Genomic DNA, 11,708 nt, shown 5'->3' with positions numbered 1-11,708 from the left:
AGCCTGCTTGGGCTAGGAAAGAACAGCAGAGTGGAGCAGGCTCTGGGTTTGCCTCAGCTCGGGAGAGACCAGGCGGGTTTGGTAACAGAGCACTTGGCTGTCCTCATCGGTGTTGTTTGCGAGTTACCAAGCTTGGGGGTGGGGAAGCAGGCCTCAGAACAGCCCGGGGTTGCCATGCCAACAGCTGAGCGAATTGACAGGCCAATAGAAAACTAGGTCTCGGCTCGTACCAAGCTCTCGGCGAGGCAGTTGAAGGAAGCTAAGGGTGGAGTGGACAGAGTTAGGCGGAAGAAGCAATCAAAATTTAGAACTACAGTGAAAGGCGGGATAACAAGGGAAAACCAATCAAAATGTCAAACCAGCATAGAGAGGCGGGATTACAAACTGCAACGAATCAGGAGCGAGGAAAGAAATAAACGAACCAATGGTAACTCAGTGATGGGGGGGGGACCGGGGTTTAGTGTGAGAATCCATTAGAGGAAGAAGTAGCCAATCACAAGTACTTTCGGCGATAGGGGAACCAATCAGAAGCAATGAGGATGAGGCGTGAGCCAATCAGAACACAGTAAGGGAACAAAAGGGGCTTCCCAAGGGCCCGCCCCTCCCCCTTAGAACAATTTCACATGACGCAACGGTTGGAGGAAGAAGAAGTTCGCGAACCGCAGCCGCCGCCATTTTGTGTGTGTGAGACTGAGACGGCGGCGGCTGGGGAGGCGGCTGTAGTACCAGCGGCGGCGGCGGCACCACCAGCAGCTGGAGCTCCGGCCCTGAGGATGCGGTAGAGGATTCCTGAGGCATCGGCGAGGGGCGGCATTGCTCGGCGGCGAAAGCGGCAGCAGCGGCGGGGGCGTCGCGGGGAGGGGGCTCTCGGTCTCGGTGGGTCGGGTCCTGGCGCGGGCCCCGGTCCGAGGAGGATGTCGGGCCCGGAGAGCGGCCCTGAGGCCCGCGAGGACGCGTGCCGCGATTACCAGTCGTCGCTGGAGGACCTGACGTTCAACAGCAAGCCGCACATCAACATGCTGACCATCCTGGCCGAGGAGAACGTGCCCTTCGCCAAGGACATCGTCTCCCTGATCGAGGCGCAAATCGCCAAGGTTTTTATATTCCACCGACTACTACTCCTACCTATACTGCCGGGGGGCAGGGGCGAGGCAGGCTGGGGGGCAGCGTGAGGGTGCGTAGAGGGGAGACAGGGAAATAGGGGAGGGGGCGCTTGGAGAGGTGGGGGAGGGGAACTAGGAGGAGGCTTTAGAGACAGGTGACGGCCCGTGGGGGGAGGGGCAGCACACGAGGAGCCCTGGGGGCTGTGGGGAAGAGACAGGGGAGGAGAGGGGAGTGGGGCGGACGGCTGCGGGGCGTCGGGAAAAGGGTCTGGGGCCACAAAGACGGGCCAGCGTCAGGGGAGTTTGAGGGAGAAGGCAGACGGGAGTTATGGTCCGAAACTGGGCGGGAGCAAGACGCTGGGGGGCCCATTCTTCCCACACGAAGTGTAGGACCCCTTCCCTTCCCACCCCAGACAGGGGAGCAGCCCCACCGCACTAACGTGCCACGCAGGGCACGGGACTCACTGTGATAACAGGGGATCTAATTTCCGAGAAGGGAGCGGTCGGGTATCGCCCCACGGAGCCGCTTCCAGCGCAACATGGTTAGTTGGGAATGTAGGCCCGTGTAAACCCGAGACGCAACATGGCGGCCTGGCAGCGACTGGGCGGTAGGACCACCTCGCCCTACAGCTGGGGTCCCCTGGGCGTGGGGATGGGAGCCAGTGGCTGTGTTTGAACGCGTAAACCCATCAGTTCAGTTATTTGTAGTGCAGTTATAAGGACGTGTTGGGGTAGGCTGATGTGGGGGAGGAAAACGTGCAGCGCTCTTTTCCTGGATAGTTTTAAGTAAAAATAAAAAATAATTTCGTAAAACAAAGGTTTCCCATTTTTTAGATACTAACTGTAGGTCCCTCATAGGTTTGAAAACAGCTGTTTCCCTTTCCAGACATCTGTGGGAGGAATCTACCTTGATGAGAAAAAGTAGGCTGAGAGGGGGCAACATCTGTTTTCGTTAGAAAAGTTTGGTGTGGTGTGATGGGGCTGCTTGCTTAGAGAAATTTATTTTGATGTAGGGATTCTGCTAGGGCTATATAATCTCTGCTCTGATTAGAGGCTTGGTGTGGTGCCTGCATTTAACTTGGTTACAGAAGCTTATTGGTTGAGGGGAGAAATGCAGTTTGTAGGATCCTAACATGGCGCCTAAGAGCACATGATACAAATGGGAAAGAAGATGCTCCCTCAGAGCCCAGCCCAGGCAGTTGCTGACATCAGTCAGCCACGGGCCTATGGTTGGGGGAATATTATATTTTTTAGAAGAGGATTTTCATTAGCCCATAATTTAATCCCAGTAAGATAGCTCTCTTTCATCCCCACCCAAATCAGAGCTACACTTCCTTTCTCCCTTGTCCTTTCTACCATTAGTTGGCCTAGGACTTTTGTATTATAGTTTTAAGTTAAGACTTATGGGGAGAATTGTAAAATTTAGATGGGGGAGGGATAGGCCTCTATTGATTTTAAGTTAAGGCTTTTTATGGGGAGAATTGTAGAATTTAGATGGGGAGGAATAGGCCTCTAAAACTTTCTTGCCTTTCTGTCAGAGCAGGATGGCTTCCAATTGTGGGTTCTCCATACTAGTTTTAAATGTCTTCATTGGCTGGGCTTTGCCTTTCCCTTGGGGATGGGATTTCACAATCTAATATATATCTAATATGGGGGCAATGGATGTGCATATTAAATGGTTTGTCATAAATACCAATGCTGTGAATTTTTTCATTTCTGGGTGGTTTTAATGCCTCCTGGTTTTTAAAAGATGTTTTAAATCCTGTATCTATGGTTAGTTTTGCCTAGCTACTGTTAGTGATTCCAGTTATTTAAGGCAAGTTTTTAGTTCTTCCTGGGAAATTCACCTCCTTTACTCAGCCACTTAAAAAAAAAAAAAAAAAAAAAAAAAAGTGTTGCCTGGAGACAGTTTCTGTTCAGTGTAAAAACTGAGTGGTCTGCTTTACATTTTAATAAATGGTTTTGAACTGTGTGACTGGTATTATAAAAATTGTAAATAAACTGTATGAAATATGTATTTGTCTTTTTATTTACCATTGTTTAGTGCAGAATCTGTTTCCAAAATCAATATTATTTACATGGTTATTTGTTAAGTGTTTAAAAGTTACATGACTGGGGGTTCAGATATCAAAATGATCTTAAGGTTCATATCCTTCAGAAAACTAATAAAGCCCCTCTCCCCAGAGATGCACATCTTCAGCAACAAATTTCATACATTTATTGAAAGAGAACAGCAAGCATTCTCTTATGAAGGCCAAACCCCACCATGCAAACTGCTGATTGTATCCTTCACTGTTCTTGTTATTATGTTGGGTCCCCCTGACTTCTGGTTAGTGTCCTGTGGGTATCTTTCAGCTAGTAGAGTTCTTTACTATATAATAACTGTATTGGCATCTGAAAACCAAAGTACATACCAAACTAGGTTTTGCGTTTGTGGTTATTGGAATACTTGATAACTATATTGACTTAATAAACACTTCCAGAAATGAAGACTTAACATTTCCAACTTTATCTAACCTGGTTCATAAAATATTATATCTGAAACACTCAAGTACTCAGCACTGGGTTTGCTTTATAACTTCTAAATTACATGAGTCCATGCTAAAACAGAATGATCTCCTGACCAGATTGAAGTACTTCCACGTGCAATTACTTCACAACCTGGTGTATTATGCAAGAGACAATTCTAACACTTTTTAAGATAGCTTTAGTTTAAAAGGGCCAGAAGATCTCAGATTCTGAGCACAGCTGAGTATATTGAACCTGTGGTGCAAACATACTCACTGATTAAATGGAAAAATATGTAGCTCATACTGTATAAGTAGCTCTCTGGAATATGTGCTGGTCAGACAGCTTATGTGTGTTTTACACATTGATTACAATCTTCCCATTTTCTTTCCAGAATTAAAAAAGTTATAAAATAAGCTACCTTGAGAAGAAGTCAAAACAATCTGAGCCATTTTAATATCAAGCTTCATTGAACATTTGGTCTTTGGCTTCCTAAGGCCAGAGATGTATCTACTTCACATGGTTATTTATATTAGCTCATCCTTAAAGTTCAGTTAGGGTTAAAATATGCACATTTTCTGTACCCAAAATTAAGCAGTATATTGCTGATTTAAGCCATCTTGTGCCTAGCTGCACCTGCTTATTACATATTAAGACATGCCATCTTCTAATTTAAATGTTCACTGTTTATAAACTAGTGCAGACAGCTACCACCTGTGTTTAATAAGAAATTACCCCTTGTTTGCCTCTTGGAGCAAGCTTTCAGGTCACAGTAGTGAAATGGTTTGAAAATAAAATAAAAGTACATTTTTAGGGTGAAAACACAACATAGTTTGACTCTGTTACCCATATACAAGACTTATAGACTCAAAATGCCCTTCTATATTAATTTTTTTCTACAGTTTCCTTAAAGTCACTTTAATGGTCAAGGTACTAAATATAAAACTGTAAAGCAAGAGCACTTCCACACGCTTGTCTGGGCAATGGGTTTTGTGAAGTGAGATGTCATGAATAATTAATGGACCCATTGGACAACCCTGTTTAAACTGCGAGTAAATTCACTGATGTTTCCACCTGGACTTGTGGAATGGCAGATGGGAAAAGTTTTATCAATGGATGTTCCTGTGGAAGAGGAGCACGGTTAACAACATGTGTCTTTTACGTTGTCCTTTCAACAAGTCTGTGTACCTGCTGATGCTTTCTGGAAGTTTGCTGTGCGTTCTGCTTGTGAAAGCCAATGGTAGACATTAAAATTACTTGGAGTGGGAGGGGGAGTTAGGCCAACAAGGCTTTATTTCCTTTGGAAGTTGCTTTACCAATTTCAACACCACTACACTAGTCCTACTGCACCAACCTGGTACCAATCTTGTGTATGAACTTAAAAAAAAATCCTGCTTCTTTGACAATGGAGAGTCCAGAGTTTGAAGACCATCTTCAGTGAAAATCTTGGTTTCCAGACAAGCTCATCTGTACTTTCATGACCAACCTCGTAGATGGACCTGTGGTTTGGGTTTAGAACTACTTGTTTTAGCTGCATGTTTTGCATACAGCTTGAAAATCCAACTGAATAACTACAACTCCTAATAAGATTCCTCATTTGTTTGGATTGCAGTGAAGTAACTAGTCTATTCCAAATGTAGGTTAAAAAAAAGACTGTCATGTTCAACATATAATCTACAGAGTTAAATTTTTGGGGGCCATTCTGCCAGAAGTTGAATTCTGTTAACATGAAGCCTAGGTAAACTTTAATTTGATACAAGTCACAATTATTAGAAGTTGCAGCACTAGCTGATGGTGGTTTAATGTAAACTTAAAATCAGTTCCATCAAATGTACCTGAAACGGTTACATTTGAAACAATAGGATACACTGGTGTGCTATTTATTTTTACCCAAGTCATTTCATACACAAACTTAAAGCAAATAGCTAAACTGTTTGGGTTTTTGTGTGTTAGACACACAGTATGATACTTGTTAATCATAAACTTTTCTAAGTTCAATGTGTAAAAATTAATACTTTGGTCTGTAGTGTCAGCCAAAATTAGAGATGTATATTTTTGGGATTGGCAACCCTTTAATCTTAAAAATGTTCAAATATATTTGTTATACTAAACTTCTCAGTTTCTTCTTATTACCTCAGGCTCCCCCTACAGAGAAGCTTCCTGTTATGTACCTTATGGATTCCATTGTCAAGAATGTTGGAAGAGAATATCTTACTGCATTTACTAAAAACCTAGTTGCAACATTTATTTGTGTATTTGAAAAGGTACATATGCTTTCAGAAAAGTTCTGTAGTCTAATCAAAGTTATCTCCTGTGTAAATAAATATTTGCCTTTCAGCGTTGGGTTTTCTTGCGTGGTGAAGTAATAATGTTTTAAAATTTGTCTTTTACTACACTTAAAACAAAAGCTGTTAGAAGCCTCTAAGAGATGTTACTAGCTCAGGATGATTATCAAGTTTTTATTAAATTAACTTCTGTTAGTATATCTCACTAGAGAAGTTCATATTAGCCTTTTTTCTGTCATGTACTATAATACTTGGTAAGGTCTATTGCAGTGGTACAAGTTAATTTAATAATGTTAAGTGGTTGATATTTTTAAAGATAAAGCCATTTATGCAAAGAATATACATGAACTTTGTCACTTGTTTGAGGGTGATTATTTTTGCCTTTTGTAACTCAAGTTGACTTCATTTTTAAGTTTTTTGCATGTGGAATGACAGAATGCTTTAACTATGAACACTGCATGTTAATGGCATATTGACATTCTTTTAGTGACTTGTGAAAGGCTTTCTAAGAAAGTAAAACCATCATGTTACAAATGCCTTTTTTCTTTCAATGTTGTGTCCAATACTACAAACTCTTTGTTCATGTTTGTCATCCTTAATCACAAGAAATAATTGGGATTATCCTCCCAAGGAAGAAAGACAAACTTGAGTAAAGTTTTTGAAGGACTGGGTCTTAATGGATTTAAATTTAACTTTTCTGCTTATCAAGCTAAGAAGATAGCATCCCATACATTTAACAGATAACATTAGTTAACGTTATTGTAGACATTTCGCATATTTTCTGTTCGTTTTACATCCCATTGAGGATCTCAATGTTTCTTTTGACACTTATAAATAATGTTTTTGAGTGTTAAATTATAGGAACTTTAAAGGAATGTTTCCAAGTTCTGTAAGGTTTTGTGAGTTAAACCAGCAAAAGTTCTGTCCATGATTTTCCAGTGCAATGGAAATTAAAATTGTGGACATTTCTGAGCTTTATAGGTTTACCATCCCTTACTTTGAAACAATCCAATTTATATGCTGTTTTAATCCTTATTTAATACCTAAATATTAAATAGACATCACTTTTAATATTTAAATTGGCATTGAAATGGATAGAAACCATTTGAATACTATCTTGGATCTCTGGCATTGACATTATAAGTCTTGCTTTTATTAGTAAGATTTTTACTTTTTACTAGCAAGAGAAGTCAGCTTTTCAGTTCAAATTTCAGAAGTCAAATTTACAGCTGTTTTTGCTGTAAATTTCAGACTCTTGTATTGAAATAAAAATAGCATGGTATATGGGACAGCTGTTGAGGTACATTTGAGTTAAGGGTCTTCAAATTATTACCATTTATTAAGCAAATAACTTACCAGTTGAATATTTTTGTAAATTTCTAATTCACATCATGGTAGGATGCTTGAAACTATTGATAGATTATAAAAGATACGTTAGAGATTTAGCACTCTTATAGTTGATGGATCCATATCCTTGTACTATTGAGCAACAACTTTAATTGACTTGTAGGTAATTTTCTTCTTGCTACATTTATTCAAATTGTTCTCGAGTTATATAGATTGTAGAGTGAAAACAGTCAAAATCTTGTGATACAGAATGCCTGGTGTCATTATTCAGACTTGAAAGCATAGTAAGTCAGGAAATTCAGAAGACTTTTCTGATTTGCTAGTAGCTTGTTCATTGTCAATAACTATAGATTTATTAATATAGTGGGGGTTTTTTTGGCTGTCAATATTTTAACAACAGAAATTGGGCCAAATTAAGATATTTGAATGTTTTGATATACAAAAAGAAATACCGATTAAAAAAGAATGGTAATAGCCTATGAAACCCTCAAATGCCTTTCAAGCAGCAAATCCATATTTATACATTTCTGCCATTTTAAGGTTTTCATAGAGTAACTGATGTAGGTTTTAGCCGAAAAGCATACATTGGACAAGTAGTGTACTTGGTCCTGTTGGTATAGTTGTGTTTCTTGGAACGTTTTGCCTACTTCTAAATACTGAGCTGTGCTCGTTAAAGATATATGGAGGTATGAGTTTTTTAAGTTAATGCAGGTGTAGAATAAAATATCTGAAATCATGTTTTTAAACATGCTAATCTTGTTTTATATTAACTTAACAAGCCATAGAATTGTTCTGTTGTTTTTAGGTGGATGAAAATACTAGGAAAAGTTTATTTAAATTACGCTCCACCTGGGATGAAATTTTCCCTTTGAAGAAACTGTATGCCCTTGATGTCAGAGTCAACTCATTAGATCCTGCTTGGCCAATTAAACCTCTACCCCCAAATGTGAATACTTCTAGCATCCATGTGAATCCCAAATTTTTAAATAAATCGGTAAGTTTTAATATAATTTCTGCATGAGCAGATGGTGATATACAGTTTTATTGTTTGTGTCCCATTGTGCTGACACGTTAAGCCAGTATTAAAGAATTTTGAAAGCTCTGTAATGGCAGACAGGTAAGTCAAAGTTCTCAGCTATTTCACGTGTCAAAATTGGAGTTTAATTAAAATGCTGAATATTCACAACTGCTTAAAAACTATCACTGTTTGCAAATTCCAATTGTGCAAAACTTTTAAATGTTCCAAGAATATTTTCATAAAATTAAAACAATTAAATGAGATTCAGATACAATTTTGAACCTCTTCCATTTGTTTCTCCCTCCTGGAGTTAAAATATCCTTACAATTATTTTTCTTTGTAGCCTGAGGAATCACCTGTACCTGCTTCTGCAGTTACTTCATCTGGTACCTCTACTCCTCCAGCTGTTCCTGAAATACAAAAGAATTTGACACAGGAGCAGCTAATAAGACAACAACTGTTGGCAAAGCAAAAACAGTTATTGGAACTTCAACAGAAAAAGTTAGAGCTGGAGTTAGAACAGACTAAAGCACAGTTGGTAAGTAAGGTAGTTAGTTTTTATGGTACATGGAAGGTTTTTGTTTTTGAAGAACTGGAATCTTTTTGTTTTTTGAAATGTTTATAAAATGGTACCTTGGCTATACTGTTTGCTGCTTATGTAGTGGGCTATAACAGTTTTCACTCTTTTGGGCAAGACTAGTTTTTTTAGAATAAGGCCCTGCTGCTGCAGTGGTATCTTTCCATGTGAAGTTAATTGTAAAATTGGGACTTAAGAATTACATATGTATTACCTCACAATTTCTTTGTGTGCTTTTTAATTCAAAATTGGAATGAAGACAGGTTTTTATTACAACTTCATATTTTATTACGATTTACAACGGTTGTTTTTGCTTTCCCAAAGTGATGTATGTCTGGCATATTGAGTTTAGCCTCCCATCTTTTGTTGTAGTCTCTTTAGTACATCTGTACACGTTAAAAGCACACAAACCATGCATTTTCAGCAATTATTCTAGTCATTCTTTAAAAGCAAGACATTTATTTCTAACAAACTGGAGCAGGAAGCCTATATATTTTCAACAGTCATTTCAGGTTTGGCTCCAAAAAGTCAGATATCAGTCTCCCCTTGCATATCGTGTTTATATCTTGAATTTCTACTTTTTCATGATTTCTGGGATAAGATGGAAAAACCCTGAAATTCAATGAGAACCTTCATTTGACATTTTGAAAGATTATATATTCGTAGATAGTCTTTTATGTAGCATTGACATTGCATTGTTTTTCCAATTGATCTTCGTTTCTGTTTTCTGTGATGCTACTTCATTTCAGAACAAGTGCTTAGAGGCCAGGTCCTAGGATTGATTATTTTGAATTAAACCGGTTTAATCATTAACTTTCAAAGCTTTTTCATCTATAATTGTTTTTCTAGATGTGTAGAGCAGCTTAGTAACACAGGAATTTGTGGAGCTTATATTTTACATAATGTTTTTTCTTACCATTTTAGGCAGTTTCTCTTAGTGTTCAAGGGGCAACTACTATGGGTTCAGTTCAAGGACCTTCCAAACAACATGTTTCACAGACTCATATGACAGTCAGAGCTCCTTACCAGGCTTCTGTGCAATCTGAAAAACACAGACCATCTCCATCTTCTCAGTTTCATGATGTCAAAGTAGTAAACAGAGATCCTCGTCTTAATAGGATGGCTCAACAGTCTTCTCATCTTAAAGATCAAAGTCATAGGAAAGAATTTCTATCTACTATAGGAAATCAATCTGATCTCAAGGGAAACAAAATAATTCAGTCCGAAAAACAAAATTCATCAAAGCAAGACAAGTTAAAATCAAGTGAGAAAACACAAAAGAAGGAACCTGATCAGACAGAGGCAAAATCTAAATCACCATCACCTTTGAAAAGCAAGTTATCCCATACTAAAGATGCTAACAGCCAAGAATGTGAAAGTACCAAAATATCTGAAATTAGTAAAAGAGATCCAAGATTAAAAAAGCATCTTCAGGAGAAGCCAGATGATAAAGATGACGACACAAAGGAAAAGAGAAAAAGTATGGAGAGAAAAGAAAAAGAGGAACATAAGACATCAGAACACAGACCTGTTGGCAGCAGAAATAAAGTCATTAATGGAATTGTTCAAAAACAAGACTCTCTTTCAGAAGACTTAGAAAAACAGGGTGGAAAACTAGGAAGAGCCAGTAATAGAAAAAGATCCCGGTCACGCTCTCCTAAGTCTCGATCTCCATCTACCCATTCACCAAAGAGAAGAGAGAGGAGATCACCCAAAAGAAGACTGAGAAGTTTGTCTCCTACGTCCTCTACTCCTAAGATTGGAAAGCTCCGTCAGTCAGGGCCTAAGCAATCTCATGTTGAGGAATTTACGCTAACTACAAGAGAAGAAAGAAATTCTAATAAGAGGAACCTTAAACAGGATGCACGAGATCCAAGGAGACTGAAAAAAACTCAAGAAGATAGACCACAGGAAACTGCAAATCAGCATTCTACAAAATCCACTCCAGAACCAAAGGAGAATGTGGAAAATTGGCAAGGTTCCAAATCGAGCAAACGATGGAAATCTGGTTGGGAGGAAAGTAAAAAGTAAGTTACCAGTTTTGACCTTGATCTTGCTCCTGCTGAAATCATTGAGAGTTGTGCTATTGACTCCAGTAGGAGCAGGATTGGGGAGTAGTATTCAGATTATCAAAACAGCTGAAACTTGTTCTTTGAACATTTTTACTGGCAAACCAGTGTAATAATTGATGCCCAGTTTCCCTTGTGGCTGCAGCACATCAGTCATAATGTGCATAAAGAATCTATTTTTAATTAATTGTTAACTATTTTATTATTTTCAGTTCACAACAGAATGAAGAACATCAAGGAGGACCTAGTAAATCTCCTCATCAGAGGCACAGGGAGATGTGGGCAGCTAGTAAAGGAATTTTGTCACCTCGAGCCCCAAAGCAACAGCATCGATTAAGTGTAGATGCCAATTTGCAAATTCCCAAAGAACTGACTTCTGCAAGCAAGCGAGAGCTACTTAAAAAGGTAACAAATAATTTGCATCATATATAGGGCTGGGAGGGACTATTTAAAAGTTAAATCAAGCTCTCCCACCCCATGCTGAGACAGGGCCATGTAAGTATAGACCATCCCTGACAGGTATTTGTCCAGTCAATTTTTACTCCAGTGATGGGGCTTCCAAAACCTCCTTGGAAGCCTACTGCAGAGTTTAACTTATCTTGAAGTTAGATTTTTTTTTCTAATATCTAATGTAAATTTCATTGCCACAGATTAAATCTATTATTACTTGTCCTACTTGCAGTGAACATGGAGAACAATTGATCCTTACAATCTTTATAACAGTTATTTTAGAGAATCATAGAATACTAGAACTGGAAGGGATCTTGAGAGGCTCACAAACTGGATCAAGGCAAGCCATGG

The 11,708-nt window shown here is 39.1% G+C and overlaps 1 protein-coding gene and 1 long non-coding RNA gene across 2 annotated transcripts in view; one reads left to right on the top strand and one right to left on the bottom strand.

Moving 5' to 3' along the window:
- Positions 1 to 444: 444 nt before the first annotated feature.
- On the bottom strand, positions 445 to 1,705 carry LOC142826567 (uncharacterized). The gene is made up of 2 exons (XR_012900779.1): positions 1,569 to 1,705; positions 445 to 986 (listed from the first exon to the last, which is right to left on the bottom strand). It is a non-coding gene; the product is annotated as an uncharacterized LOC142826567 (long non-coding RNA).
- The window catches only part of PCF11 (PCF11 cleavage and polyadenylation factor subunit), a 32,554-nt gene continuing 21,760 nt past the window's right edge, over positions 915 to 11,708 (top strand). The window contains exons 1-6 of the mRNA XM_006132176.4: positions 915 to 1,094; positions 5,750 to 5,875; positions 8,049 to 8,237; positions 8,605 to 8,799; positions 9,763 to 10,865; positions 11,120 to 11,312. Of these exons, the coding sequence (XP_006132238.1) occupies positions 915 to 1,094; positions 5,750 to 5,875; positions 8,049 to 8,237; positions 8,605 to 8,799; positions 9,763 to 10,865; positions 11,120 to 11,312 (1,986 nt within the window). The remainder of the gene's footprint in view (positions 1,095 to 5,749; positions 5,876 to 8,048; positions 8,238 to 8,604; positions 8,800 to 9,762; positions 10,866 to 11,119; positions 11,313 to 11,708) is intronic.

This window comes from Pelodiscus sinensis, chromosome 1 (genome assembly GCF_049634645.1).
Source record: "Pelodiscus sinensis isolate JC-2024 chromosome 1, ASM4963464v1, whole genome shotgun sequence".
Taxonomy (NCBI): Eukaryota; Metazoa; Chordata; order Testudines; family Trionychidae; genus Pelodiscus; species Pelodiscus sinensis.
The sequence above is the reverse complement of the archived record's forward strand: the minus strand, read 5'-3'. Positions and strand labels throughout refer to the sequence as shown.